The 18,891-nt window shown below is 53.0% G+C and overlaps 5 protein-coding genes across 5 annotated transcripts; 1 reads left to right on the top strand and 4 right to left on the bottom strand.

Moving 5' to 3' along the window:
* Positions 1–661: 661 nt before the first annotated feature.
* On the top strand, positions 662–4,136 carry BKA58DRAFT_356477 (uncharacterized protein). Its single transcript, XM_046168659.1, has 4 exons — positions 662–1,272; positions 1,329–1,469; positions 1,522–2,020; positions 2,069–4,136. The coding sequence occupies exons 1-4, from the start codon at positions 773–775 to the stop codon at positions 3,641–3,643; spliced, it is 2,715 nt and encodes a 904-aa protein (XP_046027136.1). The 5' UTR covers positions 662–772; the 3' UTR covers positions 3,644–4,136.
* Positions 4,137–4,456: 320 nt separating this feature from the next.
* BKA58DRAFT_399393 (T-complex protein 11-domain-containing protein) lies at positions 4,457–6,537 on the bottom strand (the record flags this gene model as incomplete). The annotated part of the gene is made up of 2 exons (XM_046171539.1): positions 4,457–5,536; positions 5,584–6,537. 2 exons carry the CDS (start codon positions 6,535–6,537, stop codon positions 4,457–4,459), a joined length of 2,034 nt encoding a protein of 677 aa, XP_046027135.1.
* Positions 6,538–10,389: 3,852 nt separating this feature from the next.
* On the bottom strand, positions 10,390–12,361 carry BKA58DRAFT_116809 (uncharacterized protein). The gene is made up of 3 exons (XM_046164050.1): positions 11,240–12,361; positions 10,794–11,193; positions 10,390–10,710 (listed from the first exon to the last, which is right to left on the bottom strand). The coding sequence occupies exons 1-3, from the start codon at positions 12,013–12,015 to the stop codon at positions 10,537–10,539; spliced, it is 1,350 nt and encodes a 449-aa protein (XP_046027134.1). The 5' UTR covers positions 12,016–12,361; the 3' UTR covers positions 10,390–10,536.
* Positions 12,330–14,397, bottom strand: BKA58DRAFT_356468 (cytosolic iron-sulfur protein assembly protein 1). Its single transcript, XM_046168658.1, has one exon. It carries the CDS (start codon positions 14,115–14,117, stop codon positions 12,801–12,803), a length of 1,317 nt encoding a protein of 438 aa, XP_046027133.1. The 5' UTR covers positions 14,118–14,397; the 3' UTR covers positions 12,330–12,800.
* Positions 14,398–14,655: 258 nt separating this feature from the next.
* BKA58DRAFT_310729 (uncharacterized protein) lies at positions 14,656–17,215 on the bottom strand (the record flags this gene model as incomplete). The annotated part of the gene is made up of 3 exons (XM_046167303.1): positions 14,656–16,377; positions 16,425–17,001; positions 17,052–17,215. The coding sequence occupies 3 exons, from the start codon at positions 17,213–17,215 to the stop codon at positions 14,656–14,658; spliced, it is 2,463 nt and encodes an 820-aa protein (XP_046027132.1).
* Between the last annotated feature and the right edge of the window lie 1,676 nt (positions 17,216–18,891).

Here is an 18,891-nt window from a genome sequence, read left to right as displayed (position 1 = left end):
CATGATCCTATGGTCGTATGTGACAGGTCAGGTGATTTAACAACTTATAATGCCATTGTGTGTGGTCGTCCATGTCTGCGATCGTATACCATGTGTCGATAGTCAGACGCTTCCTAGCCATGGGTCACGATTTTGCGATAAGAATCAGCTAGCCAACATAGCATTTACAAGACCTGTTAGTCTTTAGTAATTGCGACGCACCCCATTCAAGAGTGATTTTGTGTAGAAGACGCAAGGGTATTGATGAGTTGTGGAGGTCACGAGTGCCCAGGTGGCTCATCGCGCTATATCATCGCAGTACTCATTATTGATGAAGTAGATGGTAAGTAAACCATGGCATCGCCCAGGACCTGCAGCAAACATGGAGGATGTGTGTTAGAAGTAGAGTGAGCTGTGAACTATCATGTCGGTGCCTGATTTCCCCTGATGCACGCTCAGGCCACCAACATCCCTCGCATCCGCGCTAGTGTGGGGGAAGCGAGATTCGGGTAAGAAGATGGGGCAGGATGTGGCAGGATGTAGTTAGTAGACAGTTTCAAGCTCTTGCATCGAAACATGCTGCCTGAGCGAAGGATTGTTGCTGGGCCTTTTGGCCCCATGAATCAAGGCACCTATAATGCAACCATGGCCGGCTGCTTTGGTCGTGCCTTCCACAGCGCCAACCGTACCACATTTTGTCGCATCTTGTCATCGAGTAGCAAAGTTGCCATAGTTCACCTCCAAGACTCAGACCGACTCCACAGATCTCATTACATTTTCCACCTCAGCACTCATGGCTCCAACGCTAAGAACCAGGGGCAATGCACAAGCCTCGAAGACTGTTGCTAGTACTGGAAGTAAGAGAAAACGAGGTGGAACTTCAGCTACACATGCGGATCCGGCACCAAAGAAAAGGAAAGGGAAGAAGGCACCGGACGCTGTTCCCGACAAACGAACAGCTTGCCAGAAAGCTGCTGATGATGAGGCAATCATCAAGGAGTTCCGCATCAAGTTCCATCCGATGTTCTTCCCACCGCATCCAGGCGATGTCCCTGAAGAACATCAGACGAAGTTCAAGCATATTCAGCAACTGGGCAGGATGAGTTACGAGTCGTATGCGATACAACCTCGACCTGACACCATCGATAAGCCATGGGAGCTCGAGAACAAGAAGCGGGCTAAGCAGATGATCTACTGGGCTGTTCGATCGAGAGATGATTACCAGAACGAGGATAGCTGGAGAATGGAACTTGAGCCCTACGTCTTTGAACGTTTCAAGATCGAAGTTGGATGGTATGATACATGCCGCGCTTGATCTACTTGATTTCTCGCATGCTGACCGGGAGTAGCCAGGGGTGTCGGAGACGTCTGTGGGAATCCTGCATCCAGGTGGATCCGAAACACAGTAATAGTCGAACGACGTCTCTCGTCGAGCGTCAGAAACGTCGTTCAGTATGCTCGTGTGAGCCATTGGCCAAACAGCATAGCATGTGAGTTGATCAGTTCACCAAGCAAACGAATCACAACTGATCATATGCTTAGTTTGAGTACAGGACTGACAGATATCTTCACCTGTCGTATTGGCGAGCGAAGCTTCATCCAGAATGATCCGGAGAATCGCCATCGGACTGAGATGCGGCCTGATCGAATCCACGGACTAAGGACTACAGAAGCCATGGAAGAGAGCTTGCAGCAATTACACGTTTCCCACTTGGGAGAGAACACTGCGCTCGGATATTTGTCTAAGAGACTGACTATAAGCTGCAATCCAGACAGTAGTGGACGACCCTGTATATATCCTTTCCTAGCGATCGAAGCCAAAAGCCACAAAGGCAATAGCAATTGGAAAGGCATCGAGACGCAAACGGCAATACCAATACGAAATCATCTGTACCTACAGCTTCAACTCCAAGAGGACCCAGACAACAAGATGAAGGTACCTGGAGGCCCGCTATCTTGGTTTCTTTCGTACAAGGGTGAAGAGTGGAAGGTATACGGGTGTTACGTCACAAAGTCCAGTCCAGACAGTCTGCCTTATTACGTAAGTTGACACATGACTTTTCCAATGGCTGTACTAACGTCTCGGTAGAAAGTAATCCTCCTGTGGCAGGGGAGTATCACCGGCCACGATGCAGCACTCCAATTGGTTCTCATTATGGACTATATCGTTGATTGGGCGCGTGATATCTACCCGCCTAATATCATAAGACAACTGAAGTCTGTAGTAGACAAAGGTCAGCAGTCATCCTACACAGTCACCGCAGACCCCGATATCCTCTCAAGGACTGGTTATGCAAACTCTCGGGTTGGCGACGGACCTTTCGCTGCCATCAGCAGAGTTGGAACGGCTGAGATGTTTGCGAAACCAGCCTTCGATGCAAAAAACTCCACCATTGTGCCTTCTTTTGAACCTCTCTTCAAGAGCACTGGAGACCATGTCGATATAAGGGTCTGGGAAAGCGCCAAGTACGAGTCACGAGTACGAGGACTGTATATCACCGGAACCGACGATGATGCTAAGAAAAACATCATGAAAGCGGGCTGGAAAAGATTGAGAACGGTTCATGCGAGCCGCTGTTGGTTCTTCTTATCGAGCGCCCAGGGAATCAAAATCATCGAACAGGCATGGACCGGGCTCGAAGTCACCAAAGACGTCAAGGATCTTCCACAGCAGAAAATCTTGCTTTCACTTTATGTGCGATACCGCAAGGACAGTGACGGTGCGCCTATTCGAGAACTGACGTATATTGCGCTCACTGAGTCAGTCGCCCAGGGCATGTGGATGATGGACGACATTTTAGCGCAGAAAGAGCTAGATGTTCACGCCGACGAACTTGAGCACAAGCTGCGTGAAGCCTGGGCTTCGAGTCCCGAGAGCTACTTTCGGCGTTACGCCAGCGACCAGACTAACGTGCTTTGTGCCACCGCATCTGAGCAAGAAAAACTGGATGAGCGTGTCGTCCTCAGCTTCCACAGCGACAGCGAAGTCGTGCCCTGGGCAAGAAGACTAGATGAATTCATCAAGCGCACTTGCGAGAACCCACGAGCGGTGCTTCACAAAACTTACGCACCATGTTTTCGATACACAAAGGCTATCCATTCGCTTACCGTGAAGCCCCATTGTCTCCCAGACCCTACCCAGGACTGTGTTTTCATAAACGCGGAAGCGATTTCCACTGGTATATGCGCCTACATCACGAATTCAGCATCTGAAGAAGTCGACGCTACATGGGTAATCCAACATCTTGCGCAGATGGTAGCGGTCTTTTGGGACAGCAGACGACAAGAGGAAGCTCGAGAAAACACCTTTTATGAAAAATTGCAACATAGAGAAGCAGCCTTCTATCCGGGACAACGAAATGCCGACAATGATATCCTACTCTGGATCGTGTCAGATCCTCAATGGGACTTGTACACTGCGATCAAGCCTACTTTGACAATGCCTGGCATGAACGAAGTCCATGAACGTCTGGCATGGTACCGCAAAGTGTTGCTCAGACACAAATGTGGATCAGGTACTTACAGAATGAATTCATACCGGCATCGCTACAGAAACGTTCAAGGGGATATTCGGAAAGCTTGCAAGAATTGCGACTTCAAGGAGTCGTGGCGATCTGACGCCCCTGAATATCATTACTGCGACGAAGACTTCATGCCAGAATAGCTTCCTTAGAGTAGTTTCAGACAGTCACATGTAAACTCATCTTCATCACCACATGTCGAACTTGTAAGCTCTAAGAGGTATTATCAATATAGTAGATAACCACCCACTCCCCATTTTAGACGCAACAGGCAACATGAAAGTAAAGTCCACAGTGTGAAGCTCAGATGAGAGATCAACCGTAAAGTCCCAATCCATCTAGCTGTATACAAGAAGCAACATAAACAAGGAGCGCATGTAGGAAACATGTCCACTCCGCTTGCGGAGGTTTGCTCAATACAAACGCATCTTAATCGCACGCTGCTAACCCAGCGCTGGGAAAGAGGGAATATGCAGCCTACATCCCACCACAAAAAGATAGATACATAGAACAAAGTGTCTCTTGGATACTACAGCTCATGGAGCCGAGATGCAAGACACAGGCAGGACCGACAAGAACTTGGTGGGAGAGTCATCACGATAGACGATGAGGTGACTGTAACGTTCGACATGATACATTGTAACTGTTCTCTTCAAATTCGTACTCCGCTAATGCTACATGTCCCGTCGCTAAGTATGACCAAAGCCCAAACAGTCTTGTCGAAATACAATCTATTACAACGTATAGTGTTGCCGCAGCGCCGTGAGCATGAAAAGTGGTATCGTGGAAAAAAGCAGAACAACAAAGAACCGTTATTGCGCCGTATGTAGATCCCATCCGTAGTTGTTCGTATGAAGCCTTTTGAACGCCTTGGAAACCAAGAATGGGAAGGAAAAGGAAGAGGAAAAGGAGGCAGATGGAGGGGAATGTGATGTGGAGATGGATGTGGCTGTGTGTTATTGCGGAAGCGACTGATGGCAGCCATGCGTATCCTGACCCGCATCCAGCTTCTCGCCAGTGCGCATGCTAGTCGGGACGGAAGCGTCCTTCTCAGCATTCGAAGCCACTTGTCGCGACTGTGTTTGCGATACCTGGCTTGATATCGCGCTTCCATCGGTGGAAGAGCGTTGCGACCCGCCTTCCTGAACGTAAGCAATAGGCCCCCAAATACGCCAGTGAAGCAGTATAATATGCGTAATGCGGTTGGCGAGGTCGGTCAGTTTAGCGGTCTCGGGATGTAAATGCGCAAAAGCAAACGTATCGGCGATGTTAGGTCGAGACAATGATGGGAGAGGCGGCACGGAAGGAGATATGGAGACGAGGGCGTTGAAAAGTTCGATGGGAGAGGAAGTGCTGTGGCGGTCGACGTTGGCGAGGATCTGGGGTAGGAGAGACGCTTCAAGGCGTGATGCGTGCCAGGAAGATCTACGCACGAACAGAGTGCGGAGGTGTTGGTTGGCTTCGGCCATGTGGTCGAAACTGCAAGAGGGTGTTTGACCGGCGAGATGCGAGGCCTGGCGGAGGATTTCTAGGGATAGGGCTTCCGAGTTGAGCATCCATTGTTGGGGACCGTGGCCGACGGCTTCGCCCATGATGGCGGAAAGCGCGGTGCGGAGTTGCTGTCCGATGGCTAGGGTCATAGAGCCTTGGTAGCCTAGTTGTCTGGCGAGTTGCGTGTACATCTCCATGCAGACCTCAAACATGACGAGATCGTCGATCTCAGCTTTGAGCGACACTAGACGATCGTGATCTAGGAAGAAGGTATCGGGGAAGTCGCTCCGTCCGTCTCGGCCAAATGTGATTGCTGTGACTGCGCGAGTGAAGACCTCTAGCTCGAAACATGGGCCAGCTCGGGGTCGTGGCGAGCACTGGGGGCCGAACTCATCAACGGCGTCTGTGAACCAATTCTGTGCTGTGTCGATGTTGACTCTTGCCCTGCCGTGGACAAGCCTGTCAAGGTGGTAGTGCTTCTCAAAATTGACCGTGTCCTCAATCAGAAGCGTCTTCAGATTCCGGATCTGGTGGTTCGCGACGTCCTACGTGGGTTAGCTTGAGCGCGTATCACTCCCACCAGGCGACTTACAAGTTTCATGGCCTCCAATATGCCGAACAGCTTCCTCAGACCCTCAACGATCTTTTCGAGGTTGCGGTCTGCCTCGCCCGATCTTGTGCAGGTGACCATCTCGTCGACTAGAATGTCGCGCATCGGCGCGCAATGCTCCTTGAGTAGTTGCGCCATCCACTCTGACAAGCGTCCCAAATCACACACTCCCCGCTCGATAGCTTGCATCAGCATGGGAACATCGAGATGCTCGTCCACTCTGGAATGGTCGCGATCGGGTACCAGGCTCTTGAGAACATCGCGGACGTTTTGGAACAAGATCGGTATCCGCCGTTGCGCATATGGTGTGAAAGCTTCGACTTGGATTGGTGATAGTGGTGGCGTGCCATGGAACATGCGGTTGTATAGTACCAGTTCGGCGATCAACGCTCCCCAGTACTTGTCTGCCACTCTCTCCTTCTCTTGTCCTTTGACACCGTCGACGTTCGGTCTGAAACTGAGGTCTCTGTCGAAGTTGACGTCATGCCGTAATTTGATGTTGGTGATGATGCTCTGAATGTCCAGTTCGCTCAGCGACTGCTTGGTGACTGGGGGTAGATCTAATGCTTCAAGGAAGTTCTCTGCAAGCTCCTCGCCAGACTGTTCCACTCCCGTCTCTCCGGGCATCATAACTCGTAGATATCCTGCGAGCTCTTCTGGGATAGTGGAATGGTAGAGTGATATCGTTCGTGCTGGACTTCCATCTCTTGATCTAACTTCGACAACTGCATGCCGTGGTCCTGAGGCGGTCTCTTCCATCTGTCCATCCAAGCACGTCGTAGAGCTATGCCATGACGTGGAAGCGCTTCTGTCGTCGACATCCATGGCCGACCGTGAGGCAAAGCCAGGTCCGAAAGAGGAAGCTGTGTTGACAGGCTTGGTCGGCTGGGAACGCATCTCCTTCCGCCGACGGATGCTCCCGCAGTTCTGCTGCATGGTGGGCCGGGTTCTCATAAGATGACGTAGGTAGGGTGTACGACGACGATTGAAAGCGGGAAGGTGTCGAGCGCGCGAGTGTGCGTAATGGCGACGATGAAGCCTGGGGAAGCGAAGGCTCAAGAAAAGCGCATGGGGTTGCTACAAGCGCCAACTACCACTCGTTAGCTTACAAACTATCCAAGACAGAGCGGTTTGTAAGACACAAGCCGGAAACGTGTTCATAGGCTGTTTGACGCAGCGATGGGTGGCCGCTGGAACGAACGAGATAGCTCCCGAGTCAAACAAGCACGAAGACGCGGGACCGTGCTTAGCAAGTCGTACCTTTTTGCATGTGCCCTCGTTGGATACCAGATCAATAGGATCTCTTGTATGCCAGTCGAGACTTATCTCATAGCAAGCAGGACAAAGTGGTCATTCGCGATGATGACAAAAACAGAAGAGTGACAATGCGAAGCGTGAAGAGACGGCTTCGTAGGAAAACCACTTTGCTGCAAAAGCAAAGTGCAACAGCGCGGAACGAGCAAAAAAACAGAGAGACAGACAGGAAGGGGTACTACTGGATGGAGTAGTAGAGCTGCGACAAGGCGTGCGAGTGCTGCAAGGTGACGCTGCGGAAATCAAACAACGTTTGTGTCGTTGTGGGTGGTTGTGCAATGTCGGAGGCTGAGGTTAGGTGCGAGCGGGTGCCCTTGCATTCTTGTTTAAAAGACGGGCACAGACCTGTGACTACGTCGTGGATTATGCTCTGACCATATCTTAAATGTGCAATCCAATACTTTGGGACGTGGGAGGCGATCGCCACAGAACGACCGACGGCGTTAGGGCGTTCCGTAAGTCACCTCGGGCGTGTCTCTGAGCGTGAAGCTGCAACGCGTGTCATCCCAGCGGCGACTGCACACCGCTAGTCAGCAGCGACAGCAATAACAGACCTCAGACGGTAAACGCGCAGCCGCAGTAGCGCTGTCTCGCTCGCCAGACACGGTAGCCGACGATGTCGTGAGGGAGCAGAGTGCAGCAGATGTGCAGGCCCAGCACGCCGAGACCGCATGCAGCCAGCCGTGATTGGCTGCAGCATCGGAGAGCGCATCGCGGCCGCCTCACTTATTGAAAGTAGGGCGAGCATTTGGCATCCGCGCTGCTATCCGGGGCATGAAAAGAAAGTCCGGTCCCAGTCCTGTGTCGCTGTCCTCGACGCGACTGACCCAGTCTGACCGGACGCTGTCTGCAGCATGCACCCATGGATTGAGATGGCGAGCAGACGCGTCGCACGTCGTGTCCAGCTTCTAGACATGTCGCAGTGGGTCGACGTCAGGCAGCTCATCGACGTCAGTTCGTGTTCCTGGCCCCTTCGATGCCATCATGAGTCGTCCACAAGTGCGATCGTCGGACGTCCTGGCGTGCGGGATCCAAGGGCGACTGAAACGCAACCGCTTCATCTAGCAGCGTTGCCGCTCCGACAAGCTGCCGACAGCCCAAGGACCGACTCGTTCAGAAGACCTGTCCAGTTCTTGTGTCGCAGATCGTGATGTGCAAAAGCAGAGCAGCCTCTCATGGTATGACAGATAAGCGACGGCTGGTGACGGGCGGACAGCGGAGGGGCTGCTAGTAAGGAGGGCCCTGGGTGTGGAGAGGGTTGGTCGTATATCACATCGCGGGTGTGAGGCGATCTATACCGCGTGCAGCATGTCTGGGTGGGACCAAGAGCATCTAGAAAAACGGGAGCATGGAGGGCCCCATTTATCTATAATATAGTAGGGCTGGAGACGCTGGTGTGGTTCCTGAGGCAGAACCGCGCCTGCTTCTGCGCTTGGGAAAGTCGCGATGTCACACGACGCAATCTCGTTGGATCGGACTAATTATCCCTCTCGCCCGGCGCACGCTGAGTGGGTGTCGCTTTGATTGTCGAAGGACTTGAACATGTTCGCAGACGTCCTCCGCCCGTCATGTGGTGTTTTGTTGATAATGCAGGTCCCGACGTAAGCGCAGGGAAGGATCGTTGGTGTAGTATTTAGGATGATCATTTCGCCATCGTCAGGCACCACTCTAAAGTGCCGAACAGCCATCATGCCTCACTTCGACTCTACATCCCGGTCCAGTCACGTCGACACGTAAACCTCCAGAACCCCGCGTTGCGATTATGATGGAAAAAGTTTCTCAACAGCGACAACGTGTCGTCTTGCGTCAGCTTCACTACGTACGGCACAGTGATTAGAAACGACGAAAGCAAGCCACTTCATGGGATATCCACGGAGATGTTGCTCGTTATGAGCTTCTTCTTGCCCATCTTTGAAGAGTTTTCTGTTTGGCGAAACATCTCAAAACTAGGTGTATTGCGATCATCCCGCCCACCAAATGTACAACTCCAATAACCAGCACGAGATACGATCACGCCATAGTCTGAGTCAAAGGTATCCCTCTTCTTTCGTCCGTCTCTGAAGAGCTTCCCGCTTCAATAACCAGCGCGAAACAAGACCATGCCCCGGATCCAAGTCAACGGCACACACTCTTTCTTCGTCATCACCCCAAAAGTTTGCCACTTCAGTGATCAGTGCGAGACAAGACTGAGCTCGGTATGAGTCAACGGCGCGTACCCATACTATCCTGTGTTCGAGATTCTTTCCACAACTAGCATTTACCGTCCAACCCACCCCCAGGCTTTTCCCGTCCTCTACCTCTATCAATCTACCCGCCCTATCGCATCTCCCTCGTCCACTTCGCCTCATCTTTTCTCACTCCTCCCGCCTGACAAATCCCGCCTCCCACCCTCCTTCCTAACTTATCAACCCACCCCTCACTCCCCCCACCGAACAAACCTCCCCCTCCCACCATCTCCATAACCATCTTTCCCCCTCGCATACCCTTCCCTCCTTCCCCTAACCCTCTCCTCTCTAACCCCTTCCCTCCCACACTGCCTACACCAGCTACACTCGCCCTCGACCCACATCGTCTGACTAAAGCGCGCGCCAACCGGACACGCTCTAATCGGATTGAGTGAGCGAGCGTAGGGACAGAGGCGGATGTACGGAGATGAGGGGACTGGGGGGCAGGAGCAGGCTGGGGAGGTCGTGAAAGTTATGATACACATTTGCTATGCCAATTCGGTGGTGTTGTTGGGATAGTGGTGCGTGAGTGATGTGCAGTGGATGTTAGTATAGTGGCGTGTTGGTTCGTATGCACATCCACCACTGTTTCTCCAAGACTCCGTGTCGACCGTGCGTGTGATGACTCCTCCTTCTCCGTCTGTCCGTCTGTTCGTCTTAGATGAGATAGGATTCGATCTTGGGTTAGCGTATACCTCCTCGATTAAAGTCAGGTACATCTCTTCTCCTTGTATACACGAACATAGCAAGCCATGTCCTTTCAACACAGCCCCACGCAATACTTGCCGTTCAGTCAAAGATAGGCGAGAACAAGAGGAAACGAACCAGTACAAGGCAAAGCAGGCGATTGTCTGGTGTAACAAGCACAACACACGTTTGGTCAATGTCAACCAGTCATCGTTTGCCCAACAGCAAAGCAGGCACTGCACATCGTCTTGCAGGATACCATCCGCGCAGTCGCTGAGCACCAAGCCATCTCGTTGAGCCTTTTGCCAGTTGTTAGACTCTGTTGGCAAAGGTGGGCGCAGTCGCAGTTCCTGTCCCTCAGCCATTTTCATGTAAACACACCAACACCGAGCCGTATAGTGGTCTCTAATTAGCATAACGAAAGTCAAAAGATGAAGGAAATTCAGTGGTACGAAGCAAAACAAAGCAGGGCGCAGTCAACAGCTCATAACAAGAGAAATAAGTATTATGATAAAGTACGTTTTTTGGTCGTGTAATAGGCCATCTCCACCTAGCCACGTATACACATTCCGTCGCACAAGCGACCTAATCCACGGTATGTGCTTGCTTGCGTGCTTGCTAGGTCGAAAGGATAAACGGCGGACAACATCGATCCGACTACCGTTTGTTGCCATCGAAAGCCCTAATATAGGTAGTGATTTACAGCATCCTAAGCCGCAGTATCCATAGCAGGTTCGCTCTTCGTCTGTTTACCCGTACGACCACGGGTCACTTCCTGCTGCTCTCCTTTATGTTGAGGACTCCTAGCTTCCTGTTCGTCGGAGCTGTCGTCGATGGGGGATTGGGGCCGGCTGTCGTTTAGGTTGCGGCGACTGCGTGCCATCTAAACATCTCGTTAGTGAACCATCCTGTAAAACATATCTCCTCGCATTTTTCGTGTTGTGAAGTGGAAGATGGAAAACGTACCCAAGACCTCACACCACCAATCAACCCCAAATTATAACCCGCCGCAAACTCTGAACTCTCCCTCGTATTATTCGCCCTTGGAATATCGAGGTGACTCAGTCGCGAAATCGCAGAAGGAGAACGAGCAACGTTGGCTGCTTCCATAGTTTCTGCCTGCGACTGCTCGCGCGTGGGTGTGCGGGCGGGGCTGGCAGGCCGGCTCGATTGCCAGAATTGGCGGAAGTCTTTGCTGAGTTCCTGGCCGGTTGTTGTCCAGTTTGCTTTGATGCTGTCGCGGAGCTCGGCCATGGTGCGCTTGACGTCGAGCTCGTTCTTTTTGAGCCAGGACACGTTGAGTTCTTTGCGCGAGGTGCCGCGTTTGAGTTGGCGGTCGATGTATTGGTCGTAGTCGCGGACGATTCTGGGTGTGTTAGTACAGGCAGGAAGAATTGGATTGGCAGACCTACTTTGTGATGATACCCGTTGTGCTGAGACCCTCAGTTCTTTGGGTGACGAGGAACATGCCTCGCTCCTTGATCGGGCCGTAGATGTCGTCACCCTCGTCTGCACCGTAGGGAAGGTCGTCGTGGGCAACGTAGTCAATGTTGTGCTTCAACAAGAACTCAGCGGTCACAATCCACGGGCAGTCCTCAATAACCTCGTCGACCCATCTGCAATGGCGCACACTCTCAGCACGCTCTCTCGCCGATAGGACGGTAAGACCCTTGCGCTTATGTGTCTCCTTGTTACCCGTGACGCCAACTATAAGCTGGACGTTGGGGAAGGCTGTCTTGGCCTGCTGGAGGGCGCGCATGTGGCCAATGTGGAACAGGTCAAAAACACCGTCTGCATATATCCTGACCGGGCGTCCCTCTGGCGGGGGATTCGTCTTGTAGCCGACTGGGTCGACGAGACCAGCTTTGGGTGGAGGCTCCATGCGCATGCTGCCAGCCTCACCACCCTCGCCGTGGTCGTCGCCGGCGAGCGATGACGTGCGCCGGCTCTTCTTGCTCGCGCGCTCATCCTCGTCGGTATCTTCGTCGCCGTGGGCGCTCTTAACGCGGACCCGCTTGGTAGTGGTGCCATTAGTATCGGCCTGGCGCTCCTTCTTGGACGCGACGGCCTGGAGAACAGGGTCCGAGGCACCCTCGTCCGAGGCGTCGCGCGATGAGGGCTGCACAGCGTCCATGACGTCTTTCTTGACCGACGATAGAGTGATGGACCGCTTTCGTTTTGGCGGCATAGGCGTGGGGTGGAGGATGGTTCAGGCGGTGAACAGGCAGAGGAAAGATAGGGCAATTACGGACAATTACACTGCACGTGCAAACTCAAAAACTATGTTGAGAAGGAGGAGTGGTCTGTAGGTGGGAGAGTAGGTGTCGGGTGCGCAATGCCCAGATATGGGGAAAACGCGGGTGATAACGGTGTCGGAGGGATTATGCGCAAGCGCCAATTAGATGGTTGAGGAAGTGACGACCGACTTGCACAGCATCGCAGACGGACACAACAGAGACGGTGAGACAGTAAAGAACTCGGTGACGGCGTGTCTAGTATAATGTTGGACACGCGTAGATTGCGTCTAGCTGCCGTCCGTAAATTCTCGCGCTTCCTTGAATCCTGATCTGATCGGCACCTTGGCATGACGCCAGTCCGCCCAACGCTCCCTGCGCCACACGCTCTCAACGCGAGCGGACTGGCTCACGGCTTCAACACGGCCCACGTGTGGCATTTCCCATCCTGATTCCTCGCATTCGCATCATTCGCATGTGACAGGGGGACCTGCCAACTTCTGGACCCTGGTCTTCTAAATTTGAGAACGTGTCATGACAAAGGGACTGTATGTCTTCTTTTGTTCGTGCTCGTCCCGTGGTGATCCAATTGCAATCACTTCGGATTGTACTTTGGGTAAGGATATTGGTGTTCAAAGTCTGAGCATTGAAGCCCATAGTGCTATAATCTAAACGACTGCTCCAGACTCAGCATATGGGAAGCCAGCATGTGTATCGTACGGTGTTTGCCATAGTGCACTCAAGCGCTCGACGCATCCACCTCATCCAACACCCAAACCCTCACCTCCCCATCATCCCCCGTAGTCAATACTACCTCCTCATCCTCCGTCCTCTTCCCCTTATCAGCCCTCTTCGCCCAGCAAACATGATTAATCTCAAAAACATCGTGCCCTGAGAAGAGTTCCGCAACAACCACCCACTCAGTTGTACTCTGCGCTTGTGCGCCATCAACGTCCATCTCATCCCCAGAAGCCTGTCCTCTCCACCTCTCCTTATAAACGATGACTTTACCATCGCTGCCGGCGCTGACTATCATGCCCGTCTTCCGACTCCAAGAAACCGAGTATATCGCGCGTTCGTGAACCTGCGGTAGGATCGCGTCTTTATACCACTCCTCGTCGATAGCCGCCGAGCGAATGATACTAGGCACACCCGTCCTGCTACTCTCATTCTCGTCTCTCTCTTTTGCCTTTCGGCGCCATGTCCGCACCGTGCAGTCGTCTGAACAAGTCGCTAGTCTAGGTCCCGATCGTTCCAGCTCTTCAATGTGTTGTGTCTGCTGTTGTGAAGCGTCCGATATCCGTGCCCGCCAATCCCTCTTACTCATCCCACTCCCCTCAAACTCCGCCCACCAAACCGTCTTCCCATGCCCGTCAATCATAGCCACCTGAACCCAATCATCCGCATCTTCCTTGTACAACCGAACCGTATCATCATAACTCGTGCTGACCAACAAATCTTCCTCGGGGTGCCACGCCACGCTCTTAACATCGCCATCGTGTTCCTGCAACACGGCCACGGTTTCAAAGTTATCGTCCTCGAGTTCCTCCCATATCCACACGCTCTTGTCGCGGGAGCAGGTCGCTAGGTACTGGCCTGAGGGACTCCAGGCTAGGCATTTTATCTCGGATTCGTGGCCGTCGAGGATGCAGGAGAATTGGTAGTCGTCTGTGTCGTCTTGTTCGTCATCATCGTCCTCCACAGCACCAACCCTCCTACCCGTAAAGTCCTCCTCAACCCCCCCTCCCCCAGCACCCTCCTCCCTCCTCCATATCCCCGCGCTAGAATCAAAGCTTCCAGTCGCAAGAACACTCTGGCCCCGTGTGTTGGGTTTCCATGACACGGTCCGTACGCTGCGCTTGTGGCCTCCGGTTATAGAATGCAGGAGCGTGAAGGAGGTTAGGCTGTAGACGCGGACACTGCGGTCGGAACACGCGGTTGCGACAATGGGGAGGGAGGGGTGGGGCGCGGATTGCCAGGTTCGCGAGTTGGATGGTGGTGTGAGGGTTGCGAGGGGGGTGAGTTTGTGGGTTGGTGAGGTGGTGGGCGAAGACATGATGGAGGGGCCGCGAGGGCGGAGAGCGTCGTGCGGAAGGCGATTGCGGCGGTCGATTCGAGGGTGTAATGAGAGCGGGAATGAATTTGCACAGGGAGAGGGTTTCCGCACTCGCTAAATTGTCGCAGTGGCTTGCAGCCGGAATGGACTCAATGTTTTTGGGCAGCTCGCGCGTGGGGCATAGAAAGTTCAGATGAGCGTCATTCGCCAAGCCTCCCACCACTGCGGGTCGGCTGCGTTATCGGACCCCTCTGGCCTTCACATGTGCTTTATCTCATCCTAGTTCAGGTACATCTTCTCTATTCTTCACATACATAATATACAGATTACAAGCTTTATACTTTTCGCTCGAAGCCTTGAAGCAGCTCCCAGCTCACAAACCCCAGCAAACGCCTATCCCATGAAATGTGGATTGCCCTCCTCGTTGTGTCATTACATATCATTACGAAGGGTATTCCAATGCTCCAACAACCTCAACGCCGTGCAGTGCTAGGAAAAATAAACGATGGACAAGAATGGTTTCGCCGGGCAACGGAATCTACTTCCGGATACCGTGGTAGCCTGGCGGGCGAATCGCGTGTGGGTCACGGAACGCAGTCGTAATGGACATGAGCCGGTCTGCCAGCGTCTGTTGCTCCGTCTCTGCCATACCAACATTGGCTCGGACACCTAGGTCGTGGAGCTCTACATTCGCACCGCCCTTGCTCTCATCCACATGGATGTTCTGTGTCGAAGTGACCATGATGCCTCCCCATGGGTGTGACGCAGGCTCGGCTTGAGAATGCGTGGTGCAGTTGACCAGACCCTTCTCCGAGCATGTGTCCGTGTGCTGCCAGCTCAATTCTGTCGAGTTCGATCTCTTCGAACGTAGACCGCGGGTCCATTTGCCGCCGCGGCTGCTGGGCGGCATCTTCGTGATAGAGGGTACGCGCCGGAGGCTGCTAAACTCCTTGTGGTTCTTTTGCGCCAATATCGCATGGTCGGCGCATCCTGGCTGCGACCTCAAGTAGGTCTGGAAAAAGGAAAGGGGAATCGTCTTGAGCGTCAGGCTTTGTAGGGACTGCACGTAAATCTCCTTGATGCCGCAGAAAGCGAAGAGCGTGGCCTGACTGGACTCGGTCTGCCCATGTATCATGTCGATTTGCTGCGATGAGAATACTGAACGGTGAAGAGTTTCTTCGGGACAATCTCGTAGAAGTTCCATAATCCTGTTGCGGAATTTGTCGAGGAAGAGATCATCCTCCGAGTCAGTCGCGGTCCGCTTGTTGATGCGCACCAGACAGTCGTCCAGAGTGCAACCGTTGAAGGTCGTGAGGATGTTCAGCTGCCGACTGTCCAACTCGTCGCTGCTCAGCTTCACCATCGGTATGCGGCCAGGTGTAGCTCGCGGCACGATGACGTCTAGGCCTCTCATTCCGGGCTTGGGCTGTACGAGGAAGGATCCGATGTAGGTGCCTCTCTTGGGAAGGGATAGCTGTCTCTCGCTGAAAGCCTGTAGACGCCCAACGAGGTTCTCGAGATCATCACGCGGTATCTGCAGGCTGCGAGCCAGATGATCGCTGACCTGCTCGATACTTGCGAATCCGTATCCAAGGTTGTGTAGTCGATGCGCCTCGGCGGTGTCGACCTTCTTTGTCAGCACAAGCATCTGACCTCTTCCGAATAGAATGGGGTTGACCGCTCCAGCTTCCAGGTCCTTTGTGGCTACATCTGCAGCCACGATGGTCTTATTGCCATAGTTGCCTGTCCAAATTGCGCGGTTCATCACCGTTCCCGTTGTCAAGACTTCCTCATACAAATTTCCAAGGTTCTGCAAGCTCGTGTCCAGTGTCTGCGCAATCTCGTGAGCTGTGACGCAGAACAGCTCCCGGAATGTAGCCGAGTAGCTTATGTCATCGTCGGCCTCCAGAGACGATCGGCTGTTGCTTCCGTGAGTAGGCGCTTGGAGGTATCCGGTCGCTTGTAGATGCTCTCGCATCGTCGGGATGAGGTCAGAAATCCCGGTCCAGTTACGCGACACCCTAAAGATCCACTGGAATACGGGATGTGATGTGTTGAATTCGTCGTCAAATGTTCTTTGGTGGAACTGGTGGGTGATGGTCTGACATGGCATCAGTCCGCTTTGACTGACAAGAAGCCTTCCTTCTGGGTCGAATGTGGCAATGGCAAGAACAACTTGTTGTGCTCGGTTCTTCTCCAATCGACGTTGGCGCTGCTTGATGAAGCCAAGAAGGAAGCATACAGCACACGCACTCAGACACTGAACTCGATTAGCAATGCGCGAGGCTCGTAGAATGTGTGACTTACAAGGCAAAGAGAGATGATAAGGTTCGTGTTTCTTTCTTGACCAGGTCCGTCGTGGTAGCCGCGGATCTCATACCAGGTACCAGCTGCGGCAGTCCAGTGCATCCCGCAGACGGCCAAAGCGAGTACGACCGCCACAATGATCCGTCGCCAGACATTGTTCATCCAATGCTTGTTCCAGTGGAAGAAGAGACTGAACGAGATGAGACAAGCGCCCACAGCGATAGATGCGGCTCCAACGACGTGTGGCCAGCTTAGGATGATCCGGTAGTTGGTAGTGCCATTGTTTCCCAGGTAATGCATTTCTGTGACCGCCGCTCCACCACAAACGCCGCATACGCCCAGTGATGCGAACCGAACGAGAGATCCTTTGCTTCCTTTGTAAAACTTATCCGCAGCCGATAATCCCAAGAACATGACGACCACCGGTAGGACAGCCGATACGGCGGTATAAGTCGAACTGTAGTAGAGTTGAATCTCTTCTTCCCCATTACCGAGCACAATCGCTCTGTTACCGACGAAATGCATACACCAGATAGCCACCAGTCCGAACGAAACTGCGCAGCCTCCTACTTGTACCCTAAAGTGGGGTTAGTGATTGTCGTACAACAATGTAAGCTCAGAACATACCACGACCGCCATCCTGCTCCTGAAACTCTCCGATGTAGCAGCTCTACAGTTGTGAAGGCACCGATTAGGCTGACAATGTACGAGCCCACGATGAGCGCAGGAAGAAACGATATCTCGGGCCTGCTCCCCAGCGGGTATTTGGCCTCGATCTCTGGGTTCAACATGACGAAGCAGTTGTTGAACAGGTGTGTTTAGGTGTGTAGTAATCTCGTAAGGCTGATGAATGCGCCTTACATGCACTTCCTCAGTTGTGAAACCTGCACTCTGTCAGTTAGTCATGTTCGTTGCGTTGGGTGAACGAGAGATATTATTCATTACCTACTTTACAGAAGAGAAGTGAAGTGAGATGGAGTCAGCCGAGCGGAACCGCACCGGTATAATCGCCCTGGAGGTGTTCTTTGGAAGAAGCTCGTCACAGTCAAGTGGTTTGCATCATACACCGCAGATCGACGCAGGAAGACGATTTCGGTGTTTCGGTTTGATGGTTCAACTCAGGAGGTAACCAGCGTCTTGTAAGCTAATGTCTCTCCGGGGTCCAATCGCGCGTATGCGGAGATGTGTGTATATGTAGGTTCTCCTCGCAGCAGTCAAAACTTAGAAGTCGATCGGAGGGGTAGCCGGTGAGAAGAGGGTTCTGTGGGTGTGTACCTGAACTCGCACCGGTGGGTAGTGTCCCCTTCTAGACGGCCACTGAAGTGGAGGACATAGTTTGCGCGTGATTAGTCTGGTGCGGGAGACATGACAGCGACACCCCGTCGCACGAAGTCTCCACACTCGTCTGCTGGGACCGATCACATAGCTCCGCTCTCTCCATGCCGAGATGCCCATGGCGCCAATCCAGTTTTCCACGCCACAGCTCTGGCCCCTTCATGCAAACGCCCTTGATACGGCTTGGGCCTATTAGCCTAGATGTAGTGGCTTAGCGGCGTGCTCTCGAGTAATTTCAAAGTTCACGAATCCCGTTCGGCCTGACCCTCTAGCCACTTGCGCAGCAAACGCGGCCCGCTAGTTATGCATGCGTCCCCAACAGGCCGTGGTCTCCTGCTGTGTTACAAACGTAGCTGATGGATCTCCGAAGGGCCGTGCTTTTCCCTACGAATACGCACGAGCGTAGAACTCGTGAGCGGGATGTGGATTGCACATAACCAACACCGACCGCGGAGACTGCACGGCCAGAGGCGAATGTCACGCGGCCTAGAATGGGGCCAGATGTCATCGTGAAGCTAGCGTGAATACTCAATTTTGGTACCTTGGCCGACTGATCCCGGGTAAGAAGACATAATGGTACGGGTGGTAATTTGAGTTCAGAACGCCAACACGGCAACGAGGGCGTCTCCGCGGGGAGGAAGCTGACGCTGGTGAAGCGTGATTTTGCCAGGATTGGCATGTCGCACTCGCTCTGGGCATGTTCCGCGCGCCCAGAGCATCGGTACAACAATCGCTAATTGACTGAAACATTTTCGGTTACCACCATGATGTAAAGTGATAGATCTTGGTCAGGCTCTCTCTCGACTTCAAGCGCCCTGCCGTTCCAATCATTCAAAGTGAACGATAATCGCCATGCTCCGAGGCGTTCATTGCAAGGACTGTCGTTGCCCGTGTATATCAGATGGCGTTATACCATTAGCATGACAATAGCCATCCACGTTCAAACTTAGGAGGCGGGTGCGATTGCAAAGCTTTCAAGCCGATAACCCGTTCTGACCGTAGACTCGGAAGTGCCGACTTGACATGTGTCGCCATGCTCGCAACCCTGCCGTTGGTACGACGGCACATAACAGTAGTGAGGTGGAGCCTGAGCCTGCTTTCCTCCGATCGCAGATTCTCAGGACGTGGCACG

This window comes from Alternaria rosae, assembly GCF_020736505.1.
Source record: "Alternaria rosae strain MPI-PUGE-AT-0040 chromosome Unknown BKA58scaffold_3, whole genome shotgun sequence".
NCBI classification, from domain to species: Eukaryota; Fungi; Ascomycota; class Dothideomycetes; order Pleosporales; family Pleosporaceae; genus Alternaria; species Alternaria rosae.
The sequence above is the reverse complement of the archived record's forward strand: the minus strand, read 5'-3'. Positions and strand labels throughout refer to the sequence as shown.

Coding starts and splice junctions, on each gene's coding strand:
- BKA58DRAFT_356477 (XM_046168659.1), top strand. CDS start 773: ATGGCTCCAACGCTAAGAACCAGGGGCAATGCACAAGCCTCGAAGACT. Junction 1,470..1,521: donor TTGGCCAAACAGCATAGCAT/GTGAGTTGATCA, acceptor TCATATGCTTAG/TTTGAGTACAGGACTGACAG. Junction 2,021..2,068: donor CAGACAGTCTGCCTTATTAC/GTAAGTTGACAC, acceptor ACGTCTCGGTAG/AAAGTAATCCTCCTGTGGCA.
- BKA58DRAFT_356468 (XM_046168658.1), bottom strand. CDS start 14,117: ATGTCTTCGCCCACCACCTCACCAACCCACAAACTCACCCCCCTCGCA.
- BKA58DRAFT_116809 (XM_046164050.1), bottom strand. CDS start 12,015: ATGCCGCCAAAACGAAAGCGGTCCATCACTCTATCGTCGGTCAAGAAA. Junction 11,194..11,239: donor ACAACGGGTATCATCACAAA/GTAGGTCTGCCA, acceptor TAACACACCCAG/AATCGTCCGCGACTACGACC. Junction 10,711..10,793: donor TTGGTGGTGTGAGGTCTTGG/GTACGTTTTCCA, acceptor CGAGATGTTTAG/ATGGCACGCAGTCGCCGCAA.